The 27823-nt window shown below is 53.2% G+C and overlaps 2 protein-coding genes across 3 annotated transcripts in view; one reads left to right on the forward strand and one right to left on the reverse strand.

Moving 5' to 3' along the window:
- Positions 1–13983: 13983 nt before the first annotated feature.
- ISCU (iron-sulfur cluster assembly enzyme) lies at positions 13984–20024 on the reverse strand. Its single transcript, XM_037156104.2, has 5 exons — positions 19862–20024; positions 18214–18327; positions 17329–17439; positions 15530–15608; positions 13984–14514 (listed from the first exon to the last, which is right to left on the reverse strand). The coding sequence occupies exons 1-5, from the start codon at positions 19973–19975 to the stop codon at positions 14429–14431; spliced, it is 504 nt and encodes a 167-aa protein (XP_037011999.2). The 5' UTR covers positions 19976–20024; the 3' UTR covers positions 13984–14428.
- A 1120-nt stretch (positions 20025–21144) lies between these two features.
- The window catches only part of SART3 (spliceosome associated factor 3, U4/U6 recycling protein), a 28395-nt gene continuing 21716 nt past the window's right edge, over positions 21145–27823 (forward strand). The window contains exons 1-3 of one of the 2 annotated variants that reach the window (XM_037156102.2): positions 21145–21687; positions 26267–26393; positions 26688–26792. In XM_037156102.2, the coding sequence (XP_037011997.2) occupies positions 21376–21687; positions 26267–26393; positions 26688–26792 (544 nt within the window). In that variant the 5' untranslated portion in view covers positions 21145–21375. The remainder of the gene's footprint in view (positions 21688–26266; positions 26394–26687; positions 26793–27823) is intronic. The other variant, XM_037156103.2, reaches the window with a different exon arrangement.

Here is a 27823-nt window from a genome sequence, read left to right on the forward strand (position 1 = left end):
CTATGAAGGTTCTCGGTGCCCCTGGCGAAGCCTCCTTACTGCTGCTCCTCTCCACCCCCCCGCCCGCCCCCAGGCAACTGGTAATCTGCTTTCTGTCACTGGGATTCGTTTTTATTTTCTGGAATTTTACATAAATGGTACTGTACAATGTGTATTCTTTAGGTCTGGCTTCTTTCACTTGGCATTCATATTTCGAGATTTGTGTTGTTTGTATCAGTATTTCACCGTTTGTCATTGCTGGGTAGTGTTCCCTTGTATGGCTATATTACAATTTGTTTATCGGTTCACCTGCTGATGGCCACTTGGGCTGTTTCCAGTTTGGGGCTATTGCAAATAAACCTGCTGCGAGCTACTGATGTTATGTTACTTCTTCCTCACACCCTTGTTAATGAGACAGTCATTATTTCTTCCCATTTTCTGGGTGAGAAAAACAGAGAACCAGAGAGGTGAAGTAACTTGTCCAAAGTCACACAGCCAGTAGTTGGAACAGAGAACCTTAAATAGTGGGAATGTTTGAGCTAAGTGACCTCAGGGAACCTCTACAGGTCAGAACCCCTAATCGAGCCCAGCCCCTCGATATTTAAGAGGGTGTCTGAGGACCAGACAGGAGCTGGGATGGGTCCAGAGCTGGTGAGAATCGGGCTGTCTGGTGGGCAGCCTGGCGCTGTGCCCAGCTCTGGGCTGCTTCATCCCGGCTCTTCCCCCGGCTCTTCCGTCTGGTGTGGGGGAGGGACCCGGCCTGCCTGGAGTGGGGCGGGGGTTTGCCCTTTTTCCCGGAGGTTTTCACTTCAGGGCCCCTCCGGCTGCTCAGAAATAGCAGGAAGGATCTGGCCCTGGCTCCAGGGCCCAGGAGCTTTCCCCACAGCTGCTCCCCCTCTCGGGCCAGTCCAGGGTTTATGGCAGCAGCTGCAAAGTATAAAATAGCCCTGCTCATAAATCTGCTCTTGCCAGCGTCCCTGATGCCAGAGGCCCCTGCAGTGCCCAGCGCAGGCATCCCGCACCGCACGGGGGCCCTGCAGGGACTCCTGGGGGCGCCCTGGGAGGCTGGAGGGTCCAGGTCTTAGGGCGGCCACCTGGGACCTCTCCCTTAGGGTTTGGGGAGCCAGACTTGGCTGGCAGGTCTGGAGGGGGAAAAGGAGAGACTGGGATTGCCAAGGGGTCAATGGCTGGGGACAGCAAGGGGAGGAGGAGGTAGTGGGACATGGACATATGGAACCGGGAGACCCAACTAGGCCCTTCTAAGCTGTATGTCTTCAGGCAAGTCAGAGGTAAGCTTACCTCTTTGAGCTATGGGTCCCTCCCTTGTAAAGCCGGGACCACAGTCCTTGCCTTGTACCCCACCCCCCGTCCCCCAGAATGCTGAGCGGTTAATAGAATGCAAATGTACTTCACAGTGTACAGGGCAGTGTAGCATAGTGGTTAAGGGTGCAGGTTTCGTAGGACCTGGGTTGGAATTTTCTCAGCTGTGTGATCTTGGGCAAGTCACTCACCCTCTCTGGGCCTCAGTGTTCTTATCTGTGAAATGGGAATAATGGTGGTACCTACTTTGGAGGGTTGGTGGAAGCAGAGTTTGTTCACTTGGGACCCTCAGGACAGTCCCCCCACTCCCATAGGTGTTAGTGAATGTGAGCTTCTGTTAGCTGTATACTGTGAAATGCTGTGCCCAAAGATGAGAAAGGGAGGGAACTTCTGTCTTTAAATGTCTGGCTGTCCTGTCAGTTGCCTCTTTCTCTAGGTCTAGGTTTAGAAGTTTCAGAGTCATGAGATCAGTGATTCTTAATGCTTAACATTTTAGAGCCTTAACATCTGTTCTTGGGGGTTAAGGCAGATGGTCCTAGAAGTGAAACCAAGCAACGCCAGCAGCCAGGGAAGTCCTGTGACCTTCAGGGAGGGGTGAAGGCTGTGGCCAGAGGAGAGACACAGGCTCACGCTGCCGCTCTTCAGGTGATGTAAAGACCCCCATCCCCTGGGCCCCTCTGCAGCAGTTTGGCGCCCAGAGGAGGCCAGGGGTCATGACGCAGCTGTTCCCTGTCTCCCTCTGGGGCGTGGTGACCCCAGTCAGGGCTTAGACGTTGTCTGGGCTAGCCTAGCTGGACACGTGGCTGGCAACCAGGGCTGGGGGGCCCAGGGACTTGGATTCCAGGGGCAGGCGCCAGGACTGTCTCTAAGCGGCGGGAGAGGTGAGTGGGATCCAGTGAAATTAGTAGCCAGGTAACCTAGTGCAGCCCTTCCTTCCTCTGCCACGTTCCCATCCAGAAAACAGACCAGATTCCTGTCGGTGCTGATGAGAGCACGCAAGTCCTCCAGGCACAGTGGAGGAAGGGCGTAAGGTGCCTGGGGTCCGAAAGACTGGTGTTGGAATCCCAGTCTGAATTCCACTTTCCAGGCCGAGTGATGGAGAGCAGCCTCCGCCCCTCTCAGAGCTGAGGTGCCTCACCTGCGACACCACTAGGTCTGCCACGTCGCAAGGCTCAGGGGAGCGTGGCCCAGGGCCCTGGATGGGGAAGGAGCTCCGTTTTTCTCAGCTCTTCTCATTGTCCTTGTCGCCCCTACCGTCGGGAAGCTCCAAAGAGGGTGTCACGGGCAGTTCTGAGGTCAGGCGCGGTGCGGCTTCTCCTCCAGGCCCTGGGGCCCGGCATGGAGCTGGGTACTCAGTAGGTGCTCAGTGAGTGCTTAGCAGGGAGTGCTGAGCTCCCTTGAATGAGGCCCAGAGGGGAAGGGTGACACTGGGGAGCTGGACATCTCTGCGCCTGTCCTGGGAAAGGTTGCCACACAGACAGGCTCTAGGAAACCCCCCGAGCCCCCCAGTTTGTGGGTATACATAACAGGCATAGCCCCGAGCACGTTCTATACACTGGGTCCGCACACATCGGAGCGGGGCATGGGTATCATCCACTTTCCACAGGGGAGCGTAAAGAAGCTCAGAGAGGTGAAGTGTCTCGCCCAAGGTCACACAGCCAAAAAGTGCTGGGCTTTGAATCTCCTGGGGCTGTTGGTTCCCGTGGCCGCTGCTCCGCACGGCCTGCAATCCCATTCCTGAATGAACGAGAATGAATAAGTGCAGGGACACAGGGTGAGGGGCTGGAGGACGGGGCCCAAGGCCAATGTGTCCAAACTTCCGCGTGGTCCCACAGCTCAGCCGGCCCAGGAATGTTCTCACGCTGCAACATGGTGCACACCCCGTGGTCTGAAAGCAGAAAGGCTGCACAGGGGGCTTTGACCACACCCCACCACAGGGTCAGGCGGTTCCGGTTCACAAACGGCGCATGTCCACACCCCACCAGGCAGGCAACTCAAGGTGCCCTTCCGGCTCAGGATCATATCCTGCGCACCATGACCCAACAGGTGGCCGGAGGTCGCGGGGCTGGTGAACGACCAAGCCAGTCTGTTGGACTCCAATGCCCTTGGCCCTGCCCAAGGTGCTGCACACAGGAGAGACCCCGAGAGTCCACAGGGCCTGGAGTTCAAGCCACAGCCCCAGGGCTCACTGGAGGCGTGAGAGTGGGGTTGGGAGGTTCTGGGAAGGCACTGGCCTAGGGTCTGGACCCCCATGGTGGAGGCCCGGCTCTGTCTCTCCCCGGGCTCTGCTGCCTGAGCAAGTCACTCGGGCCTCAGCCCCCTCTCCGGCACAGGGGAGAAGGAGGCTTGCTCCGAATTCCAGCCACCTGGTGCCCCTCCAACTCTGTGACCCATCTCAGGCATTAGCACCTGGAGAAAAGACCTTCGGGCTGCAATTTCCCCTTAATTAAAAGAATCACTCGGTTCTTGGACATGAACCTCTTGGGAGAACCTGCTTCTTCTTCCCCCTTTAATTCCTCCCAGAGAGCTCAAGCTCCCCCACTTTAAGAGACCTTCAGAAGAGACCTCCCAGATTCTTCCGTCATGTCGCTAGCATCAGCAACCGCACACTACCAGGAAGTCCTTTCTCCTACCTAACCCAAGAAACGAGCCCAAAGACGAATTCCCCACGCCTGGTCTGCGGCGGAGCCCTGGCCGGGGGACTGGGCCAGCCGTGGGACAGCCCATTAGAGCCACTTTGGAATTTTTCTCATGACCTCTCCTAAGATAAGAACATGTTGTCTTTGTCCAGATTCGATCTTCGCGCTGTCTGGTTTTGAACAGACAGGAGTTAAGGGAGAAGTGGCCCCTTTTGGAGGGTCCTGTGGCAGCCACCCACCAGTGTTGTAGATTTCCCTGCCCTCTGCCCCAGAAATTCTTTTCTGGAACCTACTACCTACGAACCGCTGTGTGTGACCCGGAGATGGATGGACAGGGTTGTCTGTGCCACTTGTTTAGATGAAGGAGAAGGAATGTGCTCACGTGCCCACAGTGCAGGATGGTGCAAGGGACAGCGGTCCTCTCTAGTGACGGGTACCCCGAATTCGCTTTGGAACGAGGGTCTAGAACATAAATAGAGTCAATATCTTCCAATTTGCTTTTCTCATGATGGCTTCACATGCAGTCATTTTACCAACGACAAACCATTTCTGCTCAGTGAACTGTTGACAAATGCGGCTCCACAGAAGTGAGATGACGTGGCTTGGTGAGTTGGGGAGAGGTTTCAGGTGTGAGGTTTGGGCCGGTGGCTCAGCCTCCTTGTGGGGTGCGGTCCATCTCTTGGGAGGGGAAAAGAGCTTTGAGCTCCAGGGGGGCAGCTGTGACATGATGGACTCACACAGGAAAGTCCCCTGTTTGAGGTAGGAGCCCAGACCTCAGGTCACCTGGGCTCCGGGCATCGTGGGAGTGGAGCAGTTCAGACTTGGGGTGGGGTGGGGTGGGGTGGGGGGCCAGAGCTGGCGCTGGAGCTTACAGAGGGAGGTCACCGATGGCAGAGCTGGAGGGCCTTTGCGTCATCCCACAGGTTCAAGGACACCCTGCACACGCACGTCTTTGCAGACTCATGGCATGCTCCTAGGTCCTCCTGGTGGGCTTGCCACTCACAGGGGACACGTGCAGCACTTTCAGAGACGCTGCCAAATGACTTCCAACATGCGTCCCTCATTTCCATGCCCATCTTGGTCTGAGTGTGCTCCCATTTTCCCACATCCTTAATAACACTGCTAGTTTTTTTCTTTTTTTGTACCCAAATGTGTTTCTTGGGATGGTCCCCAGTCATCTTGATTCAGCTGCTCTTCGTGCCGCTTCCTTCTGAAGGAGCCCCCCCGTCCCGCCGGCCTGGCCTTTCCTCCCGTCGGCTGACAGAGCCCAGTGGGGTGGCCAATACACAGAACCACGTCTGGGCTGGGCTAACGACGGGGCAACGGGTGATGTTCTCATCCCGGGCACTTCACACCCATGGAGTGGGACCTGGGGCTCTGCACCAGGTGCTTCTTCTTGTGTTTCGTCTTCTGGAGACGGAGGGAGGAGGGTGTCAGCGAGAGGCATGTTGTCTGGGGAGGCGCTCCCCTCTGGAGAGCAGCTCTGCTAGTTTTGAGCCTTTTTGCCAAGAGGGGAGACACGGCACAGCATTACCGCTTCAGGGATGGCGCTGTGGTTGCCGGTGAGACAGGCCTTTTCCTGATGGAGTCTCTCTGTGAATCACCCGCCTCTGTCCTTAGTCCCTGTCAGCGTTCGTTGGGTGTCTGCTGGCTGTCAGGGACTTTGAGACACAGAACCCTTTGTTCTGATAAACTTACTTGCTTATATAAGCTGAAGGAAAATCGAGCTGGAAGGGAGTGCGGGTGCCCAGGGGTCTCTATTTTCTCCTTTGCTACCCCCGCAGGGGCCCCTAGGGCTCAGTGGTGCATAGTTTGCAAATAATTGGTATAGTCCTACCAGTCAAGTGGCAAATGGGGAAACCAAGACCCAGAGTCACCCAGGAAGGTAACGGCTGAGGCGGGTCTCCATTCTAGGCCAGCCGACAGTCAGTGCTCATTCCGGGAGAATCTCTGGGGAGGCAGATGGTCAGAGCATCCAAGAGGGGACTGTTCATAGCTTCCTGTCGATGCTCCTCACTGGCGCTTTGTGTGTTTTATTGCAAAGGCTGGAACTTCTAATTCAATGTCATTGGTGGCGGTGGTGGAGGTAGTGGTGGTAGTGATGATGATGGAGGTGGTGGTGGTGGTGATGGTGGGAGTAGACGTTCTTGCCTGGTTTCTGATCTTAGCAAGAAGACCTCCAACATTTTCCAGTGGCCACGAGGTTGCTGTCATTTCCTGGTAAATATCCTTCTTCACATGAAGGAAACTCATTACTTTCTATTCTCGGATTGCCGAGATTTCGCGTTGCAAATACGTACTGAAGTTTGGCAAATTCTTTCCAGTATTTACTAAGATGAGACAGTTTTGAGGAACGAGACGAAAACATGCCTAGGAAATCTGAACGAGCTGCTTTTGTCTGAAGCCCAGAACTGCCCCCCACCACCACCCCATTGTTCACTTTCCATCTCTTCCCCGCTGAGCAGATACTTTTCAAGGCCTGGGGAGCTGGACATGGGACGAGGGTGAGGCATCAGAATAGAAATGATCTCCTCGTGCTGGGTCAGCGCTTTCCGCCTGCTCGGCTTCTGCTGCTGTTTCCGGTACTAATCCTGGGGGGGGGGGAGCAGTCCCCCCCTACTTGTTCCAGACATAGCCCGAGACATTCTGAGGTTGCGTTAAAATGCTGGTGGCAGACAGACAGGGGGGATCTTGAAGCCTTGCATTCCTCTCCAGGATCCTGGAGCGGGGGGAGGGGGGTGGGGGTGACATGGGGAGGCTGGGAGGGTGTGTGGTGGGGGAGGAATTTTTCCTGGGGGGGAGTTGGTTCAGGGTATGGGGAGAAGGGCCGGTTGCTAGGCAGAATCGGCAGAGATGAATCATGTTCTGGCGTGAGCTGGGTATTGGCTAGAATGCGAAGTTGTTTAAGTTGGTGGAATTTTTTTGTTTGAGCTGGAAAGGAATATGGATTCATTGGGTCCGATCCCTCTTTTTGCAGATAAATGACAAACACAGAGGGGAAGAAAGGTTTGCCCAGGGAGTAAGGAACCCGTCTCTTACCTCCCCACTTTCCCCAGGGCGCCCGCTGCGGGGGCAGGCCCCTGGCCAGAGCAAGCCTTCGGGAGCGCCCCAGAGGTTTAACGGCGAACCCTCAGACCCACTCCCCTGAGCAGCACAAACCCAGAGTGCTAGGTGCTGCGAAGGAAACAATCAGTGTGATGACCCGGTGGATGGTCGTGGGTCTCTGCTTAAGGCAGGCTGGATGGGGTAGCCTGTCTGGGGAGATGACATCTGAGGCGAGACCTGAGTAGAGGAGGCAGCCTTGTGAAGCTCTGGGGAAGAGGACTCTGGGCAGAGGGCCCAGAAAGTGCAAAGGCCCTGAGGTGGGAATGAGCTTGGCGGAGCTTGGGGGGCAGCAGGGAGGCCAGTGCGCCAAGCGGGCTGAGTCTGGGCCCGACAGGGCTTTGGAGGCCAGGGCCTGGCTGGAGGAGAGCCCTCGCTCTGCAGAAGGCAGAAGCACCTCTCCCTCGACGCCTTCTCCCGCCCTGTGGTACCTGCTAAGGGCCTATGCTCTGGACGAACGAGCATTTAGTAAGCACCTGTGGTGTGCCTGGCCGTCCAGGGCACTTGGTCTGTGTAATCTTATCTCACCCTACAACACCCTCTCAGGTTGTCCACGCGGGAAGGACAAGTGAGAGAGGCCCACAGCTGCCCAGGGACCATTCAGGGCGGCGGCCCCGACCCAGAGGCTCCCTCCCCTGAGGCTGTCAGCTCAGCGAACTCGGCCAGAAAATGATTTGCTCGCACGAGCAGCGACCTAGAAAAGAGTGGGAAAGGTCAAGAGGAGACTCAGATCTCTGTGGCCGCCCAAGAAATCTTGCCAGAAAGCAGGGCCACGCTGTCCTGAGCCTTTGGGGTTAGGATAGATGAGCACCCACTTGAAGGGAGATGGTTCTCAGGGGCCCTGCCGTTGTGGGAACGTGAGCAAGATTCTGGGGCTGAAGGGCAGAAGGACAGGGTGAGAGAAGCTCCCCCGAGCTCCTCAACCCTCAGATACTAAGCCCAACAGATGCCTGGGATTCTACCACTAAGGTTTCTTCACTGGTGGTAATGTTTGCTCTTGGCCTCTCTTCTCGTAAAGTGCAAATCTCCTTTTGGAGAAAGAGTGAGAAGAAGTCTCAAGGCCAATAGTGGGATACAGTTTAGAGATTGTAAGCTGTAGGACAACTCTGAGCCTGTGTGGAGATCCCCACGGAGCCACGGAGACTTTTGTTGGGCTACGCTGCTGCCCATCTCCTCCCTTGGCCCAGTTCTGTGTTCACCACCCTTCCCCTCCCCCCAGGTGTGATCCCAGGAACACTCCCGAATAAACGCCTGACTCCCATCCCAGAGATGGCTTCCTGAGGCATCTGACCTGTAGCAGTGGTGGTAATGATGGTGATGGTGGTGATGATGGTGGCGATGGTGCTGATGGTGCTGACGATGGTGGTGATGGTGGTGGTAGTGATAGTGATGGTGATGATGGTGGTGGTGGTGATGATGATGGTGATGGCGGTAGTGATGATGATGGTGATGGTGATGATGATGGTGATGGTGGTGATGGAAGTGCTGTTGGTGACAGTCACCACGATGGCACTGTGGTGATGGTGGTGAAAGCTAATAACATATATTGAGCACTTACTGTGTGCCTGGCACTGTGCTTTTTTCCTTTTTTTTTTACTCTGCATTTGATAATTCAGGTTATCCTCACAATAGTTCTACGACTTAGGAGTTAGTAGGCTGCCAATTTTCTAGACAGGGAAATTGAGGCTTAAAGCAGTGAAGCCCCTGCTTCCGGCCACAGGCAGAGAGCCTGGCTGAGCTGGGACAGGAATGCAAGCCCAGAGCCTCCCATCCGAGGCTGTCCCCTAACGTCCTGGGGTCCTGCACAAAAGGGTGCAGTGACACAGCGCCGCATGTGGGGTTTGGGCCGAGGCGGGTCCAGCCCCAGCCTTTGACCCGTTGGCCAGGAAGGTCCCTGGGCCAGGAAGGGAGGCCCCTGGAAACTCTTTGGTACCAAAGCCCCAGGGGAGTAAGCGCCCTCCCTGCGGGGTGTGGGTGGGCTGCCCGAGTTATTCTGAGAGCCGGCCGCTCTGAAGTGAAGCCAGCGGTGGGAGTGTCCAGCCTGGCCTTTCCGAAGATAGCTGGGTGGGGTGTCGCTGGCGGCGTTTGAGGCCGGGCCTGGGGAACAGCCGTGCCCTGTGGTTGGCCCAGTACTGTGGAGAGAGCTTGCCTGTCAAGCCATGTGTGACAGAAGTCATGTCTGTGTATCTCCTGCAAGGGTAGAGGGAGGCCACAGCTTTGCTTAATTTTGGAGTCCTTGCCGGGAGGGCTGGGCTCATGGTAAAGAAAACCAGGTTGGCAGCTTGGAGGTGGCAGTATTTAAAAAATAGGAACGGTAGTACTACCGGTAGTAACAGCAGCAGGAAGAGTAACAGTAGTTACTGTTAGTAGTGATACTGATAATACCATCCTGGTAGTAACCGTGATAATGCCAGGAGAGATACAGCAGTAGCCTTGGCCTAGAACCCTGCCTCCACCACTTCCTGGCTGCGTGAGCTTGGACACATCACTTTACATTTCTGGGTCTTCATCTGTAACACGAGACCATCATGGTGCAGCAGATTTCTGTGGACTTCTGTCCCGGGTGAAGGAGGCCCCAGCAACTGGGGCCTGGGAGGCGGGGCTGAAGTTGAGCTCAGTCACAGCAGCTGCCGTGACGACGCTGAGCTTTCCCTGCGCCACGAGCTTTATACACGTGGTCTCAGATGATTGTCACATCAACCAGACCAGGCAGCACTGTTACCTTTCCCAGTTTGCAGAGGAATAAGCTGAGGCTTGGGGGGGGAGGTGAAGGCTCTTGTCTAAGGTCCCACAGTTGCAGGCAGCCTTCGAACCCGCCCTGTCCGACTCTCCAGTGCTCTGAGCTCACACTGCTCTGTCCCGGGCGCCCCCCCATCCCCAGCCCCTGTGTGGAGGTGGTCTTCTCCGGGAGGTGGCTAAGGAGCTGGCTGATGTCATCTTGGAGGGTGGAGAAAGCAAGCAGGCCAGAAGGAGCGGTTGATGAGGCCCACCTCCATCCTCTGGTTAGGGCTGGAATGGGTGTTTAAGTCTCAGTGGGACCCAGAAGTCTTTTGTGCTGTCATGAGGATGGACACAGAGTCCTCACTCTTTTTTAAAAAAGCTTTATTATTATTATTATTATTATTACTACTACTAATCTTGGGCAGAGAGAGAAACACTGATTTGTTGTTTCACTCACTGATGCATTCATTGGTTGCTTCTTGTATGTGCCCTGACTAGGGATCGAACCTGCAACCTTGGCATATTGAGATGATGCTTTATCACTGAGCTAGTCAGCCAGGGCCCAAAGTCTTCACTCTTGCCTCAAGTTCAAGGGGCCTAAATCATCCAGAGCTGCCTCCTCATTTGCTTGGCTCTTTAAGAGGGTTCCATGATAAACAGAGCTAGTTTTGAGAGGATAATGCTTCAAGTGAGGTTCTAAAACTGCACTTTAATGTGGCCTCAAGTGGCCAAAAGCCAGGAATAACATGTAGGAAAGGTTAGAGGCGTGGTCAAAGCTGTGGGTCTCCAAGGGGGTCAGAGGTGGACAGAGCATCTCAGCGAGGACTTGAACCTACGGCTTCCTGGCTGTGCCGTCTGGGGCAATTCATCACACCTCTCTGAGCCTGTTTTTCCACCCATCCATCCACCCTCCCATCCACACACCCATGCATCTCTCTACCCACCCCTCATCCGTGTACCCATCTGTTTACCCACCCACCCATCCATCCATCTGTCCATCCAGCCAGCTTCTCCCTAAGCATTCACGAAGCCCCTAGTAAGTTGAGAACTGTACCAGTGGCCGGGATGTCTAATTCAGACATTGGCATTAAACCACCTTACACAGTCACCAACAGAAGACTAAATGACAGACCACCACACACAGAATACTGAGTAGCCGTTCATGACAACGAGGCAGGTGTGTAGGAGCTGATAACAAAGAAATATGCTCAAGTGGAGAATGAAAAGATGCAGAAGTGTGAGAAGTGCACTACCATTTGTGTAAAATAAAAAAGGGTCTGTTTCTATACATACATACCTGGCTATGCCTAGAACATTTTTGGAAGGGCACTTAAGCGCGCATCAGAGATCACCTTTGAGGAAGGAATTAGTAGGGGCGGGTTGGAAACAAACCGCGCTGTTCTGTTTCAGGCTGTTTGCATTTTTTATAAAAAATATTGCATTATCTGTTTAAAATTGGAAAAATAATTTATGTATGAAAGAGAAGGCTCTGTCCCTGGGTCATGAGTGGTGTAGGAAGAGAAGAAAACGGCAAATTATCACGCCTTCCATGATACATGTGTAATTAGGGAGGTACGGCGGAGGTCGGGGAGCACTGAGGGGCACCTAGCTCAGCCTGGTGGAATCAGGGCAGGCTTCCTAGAGGAGGTGCTGCCTGAGAGAGGCTCTCAGGCCCAGTGGAGGTGAAGGAAAGATGCTCGGTGAGGGCATTCCCAGCAGCAGGAACAGCGTGAGGTCTGCAGTTACCGTTCAGTGTGGCTGGAACAAAGCGTGTGATGTGGTAGGAGGTTTGGAATTTGTCCAAAGGGCAACAGCAAGTCATGGGTGGGTTTTAAGAAGAGGAGTGAGAGGGTCAGAGTTTTGCTTGGAAAGACCCCTCTGGCAGCCACGTGGGGAGTGGTCCCAGCAGTGAGACAGGAGGCAGGCAGGCTGATGGGGAGGCCCGGGGAGAGGGGATGGAGACCTAGAGTAAGGCAGATGCTGGGCGGTGGTGGGTGGGGCAGAGAGGAAGCAGGATTCAAGAGCTCTTTGGAGGTGGGAAGTGACACGTTCTCACAAGTGTAAGCATCCTTCAGAATAATTTTAGCAAACTGCTTTGCCAAGTGCACAGCGCTTCATGGTGGTTCCCACCCATGAGCACACATTGGAGACTCCTGGGGCGCTTCAAAAGAACACCAGTGCCCCGGCCACGCCCCCACGGCACTGATGATATCGGACTCCACGATGGCTCAGATGCATAGCCCTGGCAAGGGCCGCGCTGTGTGGTGGTGGGTTGGCCGAATGGACGAACCGGGCTCATCCTGTTGGTTCACCTTCTTCACACACATGGTCAGGGCGCGGGCGAGCCTCTGACGCGCAGTCAGAACCCGGTGGCACGTTCTGCCCGAGGGGAACCAAGCGGGAGAAGTGTGGGCTTTGGGGCCACCCAGCTCAAGTGAGCTGGCTTGAGTCAGTTGACCTCTTGAGCCAAGTATCCTTGTCTGAAACTGACCTCAGTGGGTTGTTATGAGAACGAGCGGGGTCACAGGTGTCAGGGCCCCGCACAGAGCAAGGGTGACTGGTGGACCTGTCAAGATCCCAGAGGAAGAGTTGGAGACCCACTTGGAGACCGAGTAAACCTTAGGCTTCAGCTATCGAAGGGCGCACAACGCCCTCGTGTGGTGGAAACTAGATTTGCCTAGGAACAGGAGCGCTTTAACGTCAATTTGAAAAACCGCTCATTTCTTTTCGCTGCACCACGACATAGTTTGAGGTTCGGGCTATTCTGGTGATACTGTTTTGGTGGTTTACACGAGAAAGTGGCATCTGATGTGTACAGTTCAGCTTCAACGCTTCAACTCTCAGAGGGCGTTAACCAGGACAAAAACATCTCATTTAAGAAATCCTAAAAAAATGTGGTGGGGAATTGTAGGGTTGTCACCTATAATATAGAAGGGAGAGACCAGCAGCCTGGAGGGACCCTGAATTAAACAGTAGGCATGCCACACACGGGACAACGTGGTGCGGCTCACCGGCGGCTGTAATCTGAGATTCTCCTAAAGGTCTGTGCAGGCTGCAGGCGGCACGGAGCTTGCTTTGAAGTTCCGTGCCCCGCCCCCCCCAACCCAGAGGACTTCAAAACAAAGCAAAACAAAACAAAACAACAAAACAAAACAACAACAAAAAACAGCCTGGCTGGTTTTGTTGCTCAGTGGATTGAGCATGGGCTGTGAACCAAAGGGTCACCAAGTTTGATTCCCAGTCCAGGCACATGCCTGGGTTGCAGGCCAGGTCCCCAGTGGGGACCACAAGAGGCAACCACACACTGATGTTCTCTCCCTCTTTCTCCCTCTCTTCCCCTCTCTCTAAAAATAAATAAAATCTTTAAAATATATATATTAAGTATATATATACACACACACACACACACATATACATATTTTAAAAGAGGTGTATTTAAGAGAAGAGGCAGCTAGCTTATTCCTGAGCAAAAAAGCCACCATCAGAAAAGACACCTCTTAACGTGGAAGAGTTGAAGGAGACTTGAGACTGCTCTCTAGAATTTCAACGTCAAGTTTTCATGAGAAAATCAGGTGGGCTTTTGGTTGCATGACTGGGTGCCCCAGAAGGCTCCAGCCTGCCCAGCCCACAGGGTGGGGGGATGGGTAAGGGACAGTGATCAGCACCGTTTTCTCTCGCTTGAGCCGTGGAGCCGAGTTTCCAGCTTGCTGAGCACACCCACACTGCTCAGAAAGAGCGAACCAGCTGATGGTGTGCCCCCCCCCCCCCCCCCCAGGGCAGAGGAGCAGGCAGAGGGGCTCCTCCTCGGTGGCTGGCTGAGCTGCGACGGAAAGTCGCCTGCCTTGACCCACGGCACCGTCCTGAGGCTGGAATTCTGTATCTCCACTCACTCCCTGGCAGCTCGAAACTGTGTTTGGTCCCCACCTTTCAGGCATCGTCCAAGTCCAAGCCGGCACTCATCAGATTTCAGGACTTCGAAAACTAGTGAGGTTACAGAAAGAATCTTCCGCTTTCCCTCTGAGTTGTCAGTCTATTACTAGTTTGCCAAGAGCAAACAAAAGCGACGGCCATCTCCTCGTCCCCTAAAATGGGACATCTGGCTTTGTACAAGTCTCCATACATAGCCTCCCGCTCCCCGCCGTGTGCTCAGGGGTGTGTGCGGCCATGGCCCACATTCGGGATCCCCAGGGGCTGTGGGGTGTGGTATCCAAGAGACACGGCCTTGCAGAGGGAAACACATTCTTTTATTTATTATATATATGCAGATCTGTTTTATGTACAATACTCAGCTCTGTCAAATAATCACACCAAGGCATTCTGTTGGTAACCTTCCCCAAATAGATTCGGGTAAAACACACCTCTGAGCACTTCATGGACAAGCAAAACTTGAGACTTCGCTACCAATGGCAGTTTTTGAGACCATATACACACAGTTCCAAATAAACATAAACCAGACTAAGGCGACAAAAGGGGCTGAAAGAAAGCACAGGATTCCAAACAGTTAAACGGTGTATTTTGCTGTGTTACAGCCACACGTGAACAGCAAGGCTGCGGCAGGGCGCAGCTCTGCCCTGGGAGCGCTACGGCGGCTGCGCGGCGGTGGGCAAGCAGCGGTGGGCAAGCGGCTGAAGCGAAGCGTCCTGCGGGCAGCTCTGCCACGGGGGGGCTCATTTGCCCTCTGCCTCCCCTTTCTTGGGTTCTTGTTTCAGTTTGTAGTCCGCCAGGGCGGCCTTGATCGCGTCTTCCGCCAGCACTGGAAGGAAGAAAGGACAGCCAGCCTCAGTTTCTAGACCGAGAGAACAAGTCTTGGGAATAGAACTTCAGGCGGGTGGGGGGGGCACTGGGCAGGGCTCAGCCGCCCCTCCCGGAGTGCGGGGGATGGGGCAGGCCTGGAGACGGCAGTTTGAGCCAGACCCCCACCCGCACCCCCGTGGCCATGGAGAAGGAGCGGGGGCTAAGTCCCCAGGGTTCCAGGGTAGTTCCTGAGTCTCTCCGGATCTACTTTCTCTTCTGTGAAAACGGACAACTGTGCTTTCCTCGCTGGGTCTGTGTGAGGACGCGCATAGTGTGGCTGGCACACAGTAGGCACACAACAAATGTTAGTTCCCACAGGGAAGACTGGAGTAGATGTAGGACATGCTGGTTAAGCTGGCTGACGTAACCTAGGTCACGTCACTCTCCAGTGACCCTACATTTGAACACTTGTGTGGGAGCAAGGCTGTGGGGGAAACTCCAAGTCCGGGGGCTGGAGTGACGGCCCAAGGCCAGGCAACAGCGGACAGCCTGAGCTCAGGGTCCGGTGCCCGAGAAGGCCGATGAGAAGGCTGCGTTCTGTCTGAAGCAGTGTGAAGACGTCTGCAAGCTACGCCCTGTGTTCACGGGCACAAGAAACTCCAGCTCAAGCGGAAAGAACCCGGGACGGAGCAGACTCCTTGAAGACCGCGATAGCCTGTCCCTGTCCGGGCACACGGTTCTCCCATGAGCCCTCCCCGAGCCAGAGGCCTGGCTCTGGCTGCCTTGTAACTCATCTGGTCAGTAAACCTCCATCAACCTGCTGAGGCTCTGGGACGCACTCAGCCAGAGGCTGGCACAACCGCCACCCGCAAGCTCCCCAACAGGCGGTGGAAGACCAGGGCTCTGGCTGGAGCCCTCTGGAGGTTAGAGGGACAGAGCCCTGCCTACAGAGGATTTGTCATCACTTCGCCACCAAAGCGAGATGACTCCAGTACACACACATACTCCCGCCCCCCCCAAGAGGGTGGACTCACTGGAGCAGTGCAACTTCACTGGTGGGAGGCACAGCTCCTTGGCAATGTCTGTGTTCTTGATGGTCAAGGCTTCCTCCACCTGAGAGGCGCGTGGGGAAGAGAAGCGGTTAGCGGTGCTCCGACCGGAGGGACAGATGACAGAAAGGGAAGGCCCTCAGGGGATGGTTTCTACTAATAACTCCCAACACAGGTGGAGGACCTTCTCGGGACCCCCACTGGTGTGTCAAGACTGCAGGGGCGGTGTCTCGGGTGGGAGGTGTACACAGCTGTGTGGCCTGGCTGGGCTCGGCAGGGCCTCTGTGAGCCAAGAAGAGACCCTGTGAGAAGTCTCTTCGGAATCAAATTTGCGGGGGCCCCCCACTTCCTGCGCTGGTTTTGTGAGTATCAGCTTCTCCGATGTCCTTATACCAAACGCTTAGAATGAGCCCCTTCAACTAGCAGTGCTGATGGCACTGGGAGGTCGCAGAGGGTTGGACAGGCTGCTGTCCAGCGCGGGACAGTGGCACAGGCAGGTCCGGGCCGAGCGCTCCCCGTAGACTCCTCCTCTGCCGACCCAGGGAAGAAGGTGCCAGGGTGTGGCTGGGCCCAAGGGCACAAGCAGAGGCAGGCGGCTCCTCGCCCTTGGGGAACAGGGGCCGCCAGCTTAAGAAAAGCCGGATTTCCCCATCCTTCTGTTCCCCTAATCTGCCAGTTCTGCTAACTCCACTGAATTACCACTTCAGTTCTGTTTCTGGAAACTCAGATGGGAGGATCTCAAGGTCAAAGGCCATCTTCCTCCACTTTCTGATTGCAATTCAAAGGCCCCTTGCGGCCAGCTCCTGGGAGCACAGGTGCCCTGTCTCCTTTTCGCCCCTTTCCCTGCAGACAGCTGATGACAGCGCACTGCAGAGCCACCTCCCACTAGAACAGGTCAGGCGCGTGCCGCTTGGGCCCAAAGGAGCTCGCCAGCCAGCAGGCCCCGAGCCGCAGGAAGCAGGTGGCAGGTGGCAAGGCAAACCGCTCCGCTGCAGAGCTGCCCAGTGCCGCCCGCACTCTTCTGCATGACTCAGCTTCCCACATTTGCGTCCTCAGGGCTACAAGGATGAGCAGCCTGCAGTGGGGCTTTTCTGAGAGGGTTGAATGATGACTAGAGTGGAGAAAGCACAATTCTTCACTGGGCTCGGGGGCCTTTACTCCCGCAGCTGCTGGGGAGACAGGCTTTGGCAGAGAAAAGGATGGAGATGTTCCCGCCTTTCTCCGCCCTCCGAGGGCCTGCGACTGGCCACCTGCATCACTGTTCGCATGTCCGTGTTCACTCTGCCCCACCCGCTGCGTGTTCTGGGTCCTGCAGGCCCTCTCTCGCACAGGCCAATTTCTCATTTCAAGAATCCTTAAAAGCTACCTGCAATCCTTCCCGAACACACGAGAGAAAACAAACCACCACACAGCAGCCCCTGACCCCACCGAGATTCCTAAGAAGTTGTACCACCAGCAACCTTGGAGAAGGCCAGATTCCTTCTAAGCCTATTGTGTTAGATGGAGAGGTTGAGGGTCTTTTTAATATTTAATTAGAAACAAAACACCATGGAAATCCCCAAATGAAAACGATGATAAATTTAGTTTAGCGTCCCCCAAACTAAAAACCATTAATAAAACTATTCACTGTTCCCGAGGCGGAGAAGAATTTAATAAAAATCTGGGTAGGGGAAAGGAAAAATCATGGTTACTTTTCTCCCCCCACCCATCAGGCCCTCCCCATAACTGAGCACCGTGTTGGTGGAGCACGTGATTTAGTGCTGCCGGATTTGCGGGCACCTTACCGTCTTCCCTTTTACCCACTCGGTGGCCAGCGAGCTGGAGGCGATTGCAGAACCGCAGCCAAACGTCTTAAACCTGGCGTCCACGATCTTCCCCTTCTCATCCACTTGAATCTAGCAAAGACAGGAGGTGGGCCAGTCGCAGAGGTCTGCCGGGGCTCTCCCGGGGAGCTCTGCTCTGGCTTTCCCTGCTTTAAGTTTTGGCATTAACTACTGAATTTGCTTTGAAGAGCTCAGTGACAGAATGTTAAACACAGGAATGATTATAGAATTATATAGGCCTAGCTGGTAAAGAACAGCTGAAAAACATGCCCCCTTCACAGTTTTGTAACTGTAGCCTGCTTATGCCTGTGAAGTTCTCAGGGCTGCTATGTCAACCCACCTCTGAAGACACTGGGCGAGTCACACTCAAGGGCTCTGGTGAATGCCGTTCTCTCTGTCACCATTAGTGGCTCCGCCCCCCTGGTTTCTGTTTTCTAAGATAGGCTCAGAGACTCTGGCAAGTCACCACCCACCATGAAGGAGACAAAGCCTGGGTTTACCCAAAGTGCCAGTCACTACCTTCCTGTTGTCTTCAGTTTGGGGGGGGGGGGTTTGATTTATTGGATTTCTTCTCTTGCTGGGGATTGCTAGCTCAATGGTTTTCCTTCTGTCAGTGAAATTCACAGAACCTTTTATGTAACTGACACTGGAATTTAAGCTGATTCAGCAGGTGGAACAGAATGATCAGTTTAGTGCATCAGAAAGGGTCAGCGTAGTGTGCCAGCAGACTATAACACTGACTCATCCCTGTTCACCAGCATCAAGGTGGAGAACAAATGAAATGGTCTGTAAACCGCATAGGCACACAGAGTACCAGTTACCACCAACGATGAAAACCAGTTGTACCTGTAATTTCATTACATCACCACATGCTGGAGCCCCCACCAATCCGGTTCCAACATTCTTAGCGGTCTTGTCAAGAGACCCCACATTTCTGGGATTTTCGTAATGATCAACCACCTGAAATGAGAGTGTTAGGAGAAATCACATCACTCCTTTTTGGCGCCGACTTGATGGTGAGCGCAAGGTCAGCAATACGGGGCTTGGCGAACAGTCACTGAATACCAGAGCTCACCTCTTGCCAGCGAGAACCGCCTGTGACCCAAAGACTTTTTGCCTCTCCTCTCCAACTACCTTGAGATTTGTGATGCTGGAGGAAATCATGTTTTAGGTCCAAAGGGTTTTTAACTACATGTAATTATTTGACCTTTACCCACCTAAATTGCCAGATTTGGGCTCAAATGACACTTTTGTTTTTCCAGATATAACTGTTCTCAAAGGATAATTTTTACTCAAAAATCCTAAAAGCAACTATGGCCCATAAATTGAAGGCTTTTCCAGAAGCCTCAAGGAGACTGTTACAGAGGAACAATGCTATTAAAGTGTAGAATTCTGTCTGATGATAAACTCCGTTCTGTCACTATCTCAGGGCCCTGAAATTGCCTCGGCTAAGCAGCGCACCCTGGTGGTTAGAAGGCTACCAGCCCAAATTGATTCAGCGTGCACTGTAAACAAAACACACCCCTGGGTGGGGGAGGAGCAAAGGCCTTGGAGAGGAACTGAAGCCCAAACAGAATGTCTATTCAAACTGGCACATACAAGGCTCTACTAGCCTTGAGGTTTTTAATCAATTAGCCGTAAGTATACCGATCGTCCAGTCCCTCTTCCCCCACCGACGCGGCACGGACGTTGACTTCAGGCCCACGGACCTACAAGATAACAACCAATCGGGATTTTTTGCCCCATGTTGATTTACTGCATGCTTTAGTTAGTTGTTTTCCGAGTGCTAGAATCTCCTAAGGGACTTTAAGCCCCCGCAAAGCAAGGGCTGCAAATTACACGCCTACCCCTATCCCCCGCCCCCAAACAAAACGTGAAAATGAAAACAGGACTGTTGGCTACGCATCTGACTCCACTTGGAGGCTATGATGAGCTTCTACAACAGCGGCATCATAAATGGTCTCCATGGGCTAGGCACGAGTGTCTCGTGTAGGGGGCTACTAAGCTATCCATTTTACAAATGGGGAAACAAGTTCAGCGAAGGGCAGAGTCTTTCCCAAGGTCACTTGGCTAGGGCAGCGGCATGGCTGAAGCCGGAGCCCGCCCGGGTGTGTGTGTCTTCCAGGAGTAGGGCTGGCAGGTCCTAACGGGACCTTCCTTCCTGGGCTGTTCAGGTGTTTAAAGACTGGGATGCACGACGCCAGCCAACGGCAGGGCCCGCGGGTAGTTTTTGTTTCCTGCGTGATTAGTGTCACTGCGCAGCGAGGGAAGTTGAGACAGATTTATGCGAGGGTGCGGCCTCTCTATCCTTAGCCGGGGGCCGCTGTTACCCTGGATGATGGCAGGGGCTCCCCAAGCGGTGCAGAATCCCGTGGCCACTCCTCTCTAGAATGGGCCTCCGTCCAGAGCCGGCACGCACAAGTCCCCTCGGCGACCCTAGTACTCCCGGCCCCCGATCGCTGTGGATCCCGCGCACCCCCATGCCCACCCCTACCTTCTTGTGATACAGCCGTGCCGGCGCTGATAGCTCCCGGGCCGGCAAGCGCGGTCTCTGGAGCAACAGGGCAGACGCCGCCCGCCTTAGACGGCCGGCTCCAGCCGCCGCCATCTTGCGGCCTTGCGCCTGCGCAGGCGGAAAGCGAGCTCAAGGGGCGGGGCGCACCTGCGCGCGCCCTCTAGGACTTCACCGCGATTTCCGACCAGCGTCCTCCCGCTCTGTGCTTGTGTTGGCGTTCGGCCACGCCCCTCGGGGGGAAGGCGGGGTGTAGGGCGGGAAAGTCTGAAGTCGCTGGCGGCCTCGTCCTCGGTGCTGGGGTCTGGATGTACGAGGATCGCTGGAGTGCGGGACCCAAGTTTACGTCCACAAAGCTCACTGCTGGAATACAGCGCGGAGGGTTAACCAGCCCACCTTTCTTAAACCCAGTTTGAAGACATTCAGGTTCAGAATAGTTTAGTAACGTCCACGGTTGCTCAGAAAGTTAAGTTCATTTGGGATTCAGATTTGGGCAATACTGAGTTAGAATCCTGGTTTTGCACCTTCCAGGTCGTGTGACGCTAGGAAAATGAAATCAGCTCCCTAAGCCTCGGTCTTTTGTTAAGACGTAATTCAAGGACAATTCATTCATGGGCATGTGTATGTTGAGTGCCAACTATGAGTCAATGAGCCATACTAGGCCTTGGGGATCCAACGGAAAGAAAAACAGGCATAATTTCTGCCTCAGCAAGCTTGCTCGTGAAGGAGAAAGGGAACAAATAAATACACCTATAGTTTCATACCTCAAAATGGGAAGATTAAAGAGGAATGAGCACCATGTGATTTAGAAACATTTTTTTCTAAATAACAGTAAACTCAATTTCGTTGACAATACCTGGCAATTGCAAGTTTCTAGTTAAATGCTTAGTGATGTAATTTATTATATTGGTTTGCAGAATACAAGCTTATACAACGAGAAAACTCACAAGTGTATTTAACGCCTGCCAGGCACCAGGCAAAATATAAAAGGGAGAATTCTCTTTGGGAATTGGGTTTTTCACACGAATGGTGCAATAGATTCCCGAGGACTTGGAGTTTTCTCTGCGTTTGAGGGTTACTTGCTGGGAACACTTGAACCACACTCCAAGTCAGACTAGGCGACAAGTAAGGAATCTATTCTCACAATCATTTTGACCTTCTCAAAATGGCGCCAAATCCTTAACTACAGTCATCACGCTCCCTCCGCGACTTCCTCTAATGGCCCCCACTTCCTGTCCGAAGACCCCACGCCATCCGAAGTTGAAACGGAACAGATGCCGTATTAGTGAGTCTTTCTTTTTCTCACGAAAGCTTCTACAAAAGTAATGAAAATAAAATAAATTGCGAATACTTAGATACTTCCCCAACATCTGAGGCTCAGCTTTTCCTTTCCGGCGGCAAGGGAGCGAGATTTCGGTCAGGCGCGCGCCGCGGGCAGCTTGTACCCCAGCGGGTCCTCGGCGACGGAGCGAAAACCCGGGAGTCACTAGCGCAAGATGGCGACGGCAGCCGCAACCTCGGCTTCAGAACCCGAGGCCGAGCCCAAGGTGGGGCCGGAGGTTGAGGGCGAGGAGGATGAGGTTAAGGCGACGAGGACCAGAAGAAAGGTGTTATCGCGGGCGGTGGCCGCTGCGACGTACAAGACGATGGGGCCAGCGTGGGACCAGCAGGAGGAAGGCATGAGTGAGAGCGACGGAGACGAAGAGTACCCCACGGCTTCCTCCGCGAGCTCCCCTGGCGAGTACGAGTGGGAGTACGACGAAGAGGAGGAGAAGAACCAGCTGGAGATCGAGCGGCTGGAGGAGCAGGTGCGCCCGGGGGCGGGGAACGGACGCTTCCCCTCAGGTCCCCTGGCCCTCCTCCGCTGTCTGAGTGGTATTGCAGCGGGCTCTCCGAGCCGCTATTAATCACGGTACCGCCCATCCCTGGGCGTAACGCCCTTCACTGCTTGTCTGGGGCTTGGCCGGCGTCATCCCCAGGAATCCTCGCAGCGGCTCGGAGAGGCGGTAGTGTAGTCCCCGAGAAGGGTGCTTGCTTGCTCAAGGTTAATACTTCCTGTAAGTGGGGGAGTTAGGCTTTGAACTTGGGGGCCGGTTTCACAACTCCCATCCCTGACCACTCGTTCGCCTGTGCCCAGCAGCTTCGACGAAATTCTCGTAGTGTGGTAGGAAGCACTGTGGATCTCGAGGATGATACTGGAAATGGAAAAGTAAAGATTTCAGCGTTCCCCTGTAGATGTTCCACGCCTGCGTGTGCCTGGGAGGATTTCACTTCTATTGAGTTTCTGCTTCCTCGTCTGTAAATTGGGAGCAACAGTCCCTCCACCACGTAATTGTCCTAACAGCAGTTAATTGTCACTTAGTTGTAGGTGATTTCACGTCCGTTAATTCCTGTGTAATCCAGGGTCCCAGCAGGAAAGGGTGACACTTTCAAATGAGGGTGATTTGAGAAAAGGTGATTGGAGGCATTGCTGTGTTTATTGAAGGGTTGGGCAGGGAAGTCAGGGGGGAAAGGTTGGTGTCCCAGGGCTAGTCACAGCGGGACCTGTGCTCACCCTAAGGCCTGGAGGGGTGAGGGGTGTGACTGGTTTTTCAAAAGGTTGTGTGGCTAGGGTGCCCAAAAGGAGCTGGAGACCTTGGGTCAAAGGGTGCGGCCCCTGTTTCCTGTCAGGAAGTGGGGAGAAGTACCTTGACCTCTCTTCCTCCTCTGCCTGTCTCCAAACCTCTGCTGATGCCTTCTCTTGGGCAGACCCTGCTGGGAGCAAGAGAACCAGAGACCCCATCTATAGGATCCACATAGCAGGGCAGAGAGGAGGGTGCAGGGGGTTTGGAGGGACAAATAGATGGAGCACGTTCATTGTCACTGACAGCCAAGAGAGCAGGTTCAGAACAAATGATAACCTTGGAGTCGTTCATAAGAGGATTTGAACTTTGTCAGGCTGTGGATCAGATGCTGAACTGGATGTGAAATTATTCACCTAGATCACTCAGCCTTGCTGGGTGGAGGAGTCCTTGTAATGTCGTCTCTGGCAGTGGTGTTTTTGTTCCATTGTGAAATGGTGATCTCCTCCAGTCAGGGATACCTGACTATTTAGTCGGGGGCACAGAGCGCTGTTCCCTTATTGTCAAATAAAATAACATCAGCCAACGCAACAATTCATATTGCCGGTGTCAATGAATGAAAATAATACCTTTTTTTTTTTTTTGGTCAGATTGGCAAAATATACTCATGCATTTTCTGGTGTGCTGCAGATTCTGATCTCAGTGGTTCATGTGTGCAATGAGATGAAAAAGGCTGAAAATCGCTGGTATAGCTTGTCCCACTTACTGCATCTGCGTGTCAAAGGGACCAGTTCGGGTGGGCAGGTGGTTGCCATTTCTGCTGTCTATAAATTAGATGCCCGTGTTCAGTCAGTCTCTTTTTCATTCAGCAAATGCACTGCGAGGCTGGGTGCCAGGCTGGCTGTGTCCCTGTGGACTTCTAAAGCCTTGAGCCTCTCAAGGAGCCACTGGACTGACTTGGATCTTACTGGTCGGGGAGGAGGATTATTTTAGTGGAAGGGGAGGCTTGGAAGCAGAGAGGTGGAGGGGTGGCGGAGGGTGCCCCGCTGATGGAGAGGAGGGAGAGTCAGCGTGGAGGTCGCTGGGGCACTGGTGCTCTGTAGTTAGTTGCTGCCCTGCCCCAGGCCACTGGGGGTGAGATGCGGCTCAGAAGGTGACCATGAAGGATGGGGTCTGGCTTTATCTATCCTCTTTGTCCTGGGGTCTAGAAATGGACTTTTCCAGACCGCCCCCTCTCCTCATTCTAATCCCACAGCCTCCAGTTGCTGCTGTAACTGCTCTTAGGGTAGAGCATAAGGTTGAACAGCCCCAGAGAGGCCTGTGAAAGACTCAGGTGGCACGTATGCCATTTCCAGTTCTCGTCCCTCCATGTATTTTACGAAAGCCCTCAGTTAGCTGTGGTACCTGTCCACGTTACAAAGGCAGAGCGAGTTCCTGTTATCTGTGTTCTTCCTGAGGCTGAAAGTGGCACAGTGTGGTTTCTCACAGTCGCCTCGGCTCCGGGGCCTGCGCTGTTGGTCCCGGCTGGTAAAACGAGGGTTGCTACAGCGCCTCCTCCACAGGGCTGTTGTGGACCTTGGGGACACCATGTGTGTGAAGCTGCTGGCAGAGTTGGCACATAGTAGGTGCCGTGCGAAGGCCTGTTCCTCTCTCCTTTCCCTGCCTTGCCCCTGGTGGCCGCATGTGGCCTTTCACAGGCTCTATGACTTCACCCCATTCCAGGTCCAGGTCGGGCTGTTGGGTTTGGGGACTCGGCAGGTCGCTTTGTGCACTTGGCCTTGCTGCCTCTTTGAAGCGCCCTTTGTTACTGACCTGAGACCATACAGACCAGCAAGTGGGCCTGCTCACCTGTCAGCGCCGACTGAGCTCTGTGGAAATGTCCCTTTTAGATGCAGCAGCAATGCCTTTAATGTGCACACTTTCAGAGCACTGCCCGGGTATATGATCTTCGTTGTTTTGGCCTAAAAATCAGAAATGTAGACCAAAAGTTGTCTTACAGCCAGTTCCTCTACTTCAGTGACTTTTATCCCTTCCGACCTACGCGTGCGTGGTGTTCCGGTGAGGGGCACTTGCAGAGATGCTCCTTGCACTCACTGGTGAGCACCCTCCCACCCCCTTCACACCTAGAAAACAGGTTCAGACCCAGGTGAGTGCGAGGTGATGGGTGACAGGGAGGACTTAGAGTGTTCTTTAATGAGGAAAGGACTTATTTCAGGAACTTAATTTGACCGTTGTTAGTTGTGCGACACACTTCACAGTCAGTTTTGAAACATGGGTGTGTCATGAGAGCCCATGTGAGAGCCAGAGGTTCACTCCAGCTCTTTCCCGGTGCAAGTGAGGACACTGAGAACTAGTGGAGGTTGGAGCCCTGGCGTCCTGACCTGGCCCAGTCCACTCTCAACACGTCACACAGTCATGGGATGTGTTCAGCTAGTCACGTTTGATGTCACGAGCAGGAGGACCTTGCTGAAAGTCTTAAGGTTTTTAAGAGAATTAATAGGTCATGTTCTTATTTGTGGCTGATTTTTCTTTATCTTTTTGTATGGGAATTGATACATACAAACACAGCCATATCGGTAAATGATAAAGTATGGCAATCAGATGAACACCATGTACTCCCCCCTCCCCCCCGCCCCCGGGTCTGAGAACCTCCATCTGTGCTGTTCAGGTCTGGGCCTCGCTCCCGGTCCACGGCTCCGCTTGCCCCTTCTACTTTGCCCTCCTGAAATCCAGGTGACCACTCTCCCACGGCGGTGTTTCTCTCCCCCCCTCTCTCCTTTCCCCTCTCTCTGAAAAGAAATAAATAAAACCTTTAAATATATATATATATATTTAAAATGTTCTTTTTAGAGAGAGGGGAAGGGGAGAGAAACATGGATGGGTTGCCTGTTGTGCACCCCTAACTGGGGACCCGGCCTGCAACCCAGGGAATGAAACCAGTGCCCTTTCAGTTTGCAGGCCGGCGCTCAATCCACTGAGCCACCATCCCTACTTATAAATATTATTGTTTGGGGTATCAGATACTCCTAAAACTTTGGCCATCACAAACATTTCAGAAACTATAGGGAGAAGGATCATTCATTGTGCTTACCCACCTTCCTGCCATTTCTGCTGTTCCTTCTCACTGACGTTTTTTCTCGAATCATTTTCTTTGTTTGAAGAACAAATTCTGAGTTGCCCTTTTTCTCAGAAGTATGATAGCTTTGTAAGCACTTATTTAATATGTTTGAACTTTCAGTGTGAAAAGTTTCAAATGTACAAATAAATCTTTCCTGTGCCTTTCATTCAGCTTCACCGGATACGAATCTGTTGTTTTTGTTTTTACCACTAGGGATCTTTCTCTTCTTTGTCTTTGGTTTAGTAAGAAGAAAGAACTGTTACCTATTTACCTTGCACGTGCTAAAGCATGTTACTGAGTCATCTTTATCTTCACAAGAGCCTGTGAGTTAGAACGTAGTAGCATCCCATTGTATAGATGAGGGAGTGGGAGGGGGGCTTAGAAAGGTGAGCAACTTGCCCAGGTTGTACTTTGTGTTTATTTGTTTCATTAGAATGTTTCCTGTATTTTAGAGACAACCAGGGGTGTTCTGCCAGGAATCATAAAGACTTGAGGGAACTTTACGGTTGTTTGTTATAAAAAGCCTCTTGCATTGATTTTTTCCTCCTTTCTCCTGAGGGTAGTGTTTTGTTTCCATTTCAGAGGCTGTCTTGGGTAGCATGTTTATTTTGTTTATGAGGGTACGTGCAGTATCATCAGTGATGAACAAAGCGAAGTTATTTCAGTGGTGGCATTTTAAATGTCAACTTCTGTTTCTTTTCCCTCTAGCTTTCCATCAACGTCTATGACTACAACTGCCACGTGGACCTGATCCGGCTGCTCCGGCTGGAAGGCGAGCTCACCAAAGTGCGGATGGCCCGCCAGAAGATGAGCGAGATCTTCCCTCTGACCGAAGGTAGTAACACCGCAGCAGTCAGCGGCCGTGCTGGGCCGCGGGTGCCGCATAGAAAATGCCCAGCGGGTGTGGGACACTGGTGGTCGGGGTCTGGTCTCGTTTGGAGTCGATACCCTTCTGTGTGCTTGGCGCAGCTGGTAAGAACTGAATTTCCGTGAACTGTGCCAGGGTGTAAATGGTGGAGGAGACATTTGCACACTGATGGCTCACAGTAAACCCTGCTTTCCGGGCGCCCCTGGCGAGGGAGGTGGTGACGTGGGAGGTGGTGACGCGGGAGGTGCTGTTGTCTTGCAGAGCTGTGGCTGGAGTGGCTGCACGATGAGATCAGCATGGCCCTGGACGGCCTGGACCGGGAGCACGTGTACGACCTCTTCGAGAGAGCCGTGAAGGACTACATCTGTGAGTCCCCCGTGGGCCCTCTCCGGGGTGTGTGGCGGGGCCGCCCCGCGGGATGCTGCCACCCAGGAAAGAGAACGTCAGTCCAGCACTGAGGAAGATTTGAGTTCAGTTGTTACCATCATCATCAGTAGTTTTCCTTTGAAGGTGTTTGGTTTTAAAACACAGGCAGACCTCATTGTATTGTACTTTGCTGTATTATAGTTCACGGAGACTTTTTTTTTAATACAATTTTAAGGGTTGTGCCAACCCTGTTGAACAAGTCTGTCAGCACCATTTTTTCCAAAAACCTCGGTTAAGCATTTTTGACAATAAATACTTTTAAATTAAGGTATGTACATTGCATTTTTTCTAGACGGTGCTTTTTTATTTAGACGTAACACTTAATAGACTACGGTATAATGTAAACGTAACTGTCACATACACTGGGAAACCATAAACTTCCTGTGACCTGCTTTATTTCGATACTCGCTCTCTCTCGGTCTCTGGAACCGAGACTGCAGTGTCTCGGGTCTGCTCTGCCGGTAGGAGGAGTATCTGCAGTAAGTGGGTGGATGTAATCACACCCAGCCTTTATCCGGCAGGAAAAATTGATGTGCTCCTTCCAGATGACTGAAGATCACCTTTTACACACTTAATTGGTTTTTAGAAGTTTTGGGCAGACTGCAATTAAAAAATATTTTAAAATTTCGGGAAATAATTCCATATTCACAGGAAATTTCAAAAATAGCACAGAGGAGTCCCGGGTACCTACTTTATCCAGTTCCCCCCAACGTCTTATATCACTAGTTCAAGATCAAAACTGGGAGATTGACCTTGGTGCAGTACGTGTGTGTGGTTCTGTGAAATTTTACCCCTGTGCAGATTCCAGGAGCCCCCATGGCATCCGACATACGGAACCCTCCGTGACCGCAGAGAACACCCTGTGTCCTGGCGCTGGTGTTTTACCAGTGCCAGTGAGGCGTAGATTCCTGACCTTCCTCTAAGCGCCTTCACCCTGCCCCGTCGATCGTTAGCTCTCCAAATACCATCCC

Source organism: Artibeus jamaicensis, unplaced genomic scaffold, assembly GCF_021234435.1.
Source record: "Artibeus jamaicensis isolate MK-2021 breed Jamaican fruit bat unplaced genomic scaffold, CSHL_Jam_final contig_525, whole genome shotgun sequence".
NCBI classification, from domain to species: domain Eukaryota; kingdom Metazoa; phylum Chordata; class Mammalia; order Chiroptera; family Phyllostomidae; genus Artibeus; species Artibeus jamaicensis.

What these genes read in the sequence shown, in the direction of transcription:
- ISCU (XM_037156104.2), bottom strand. Translation starts at nt 19,975, where the DNA reads ATGGCGGCGGCTGGAGCCGGCCGTCTAAGGCGGGCGGCGTCTGCCCTG. An exon ending in GTGATGTAATGAAATTACAG is followed by an intron (nt 17,440 to 18,213) that starts GTACAACTGGTT and finishes TGTCTTTGCTAG; the next exon opens with ATTCAAGTGGATGAGAAGGG. An exon ending in AGTGAAGTTGCACTGCTCCA is followed by an intron (nt 14,515 to 15,529) that starts GTGAGTCCACCC and finishes TCTTCCTTCCAG; the next exon opens with TGCTGGCGGAAGACGCGATC.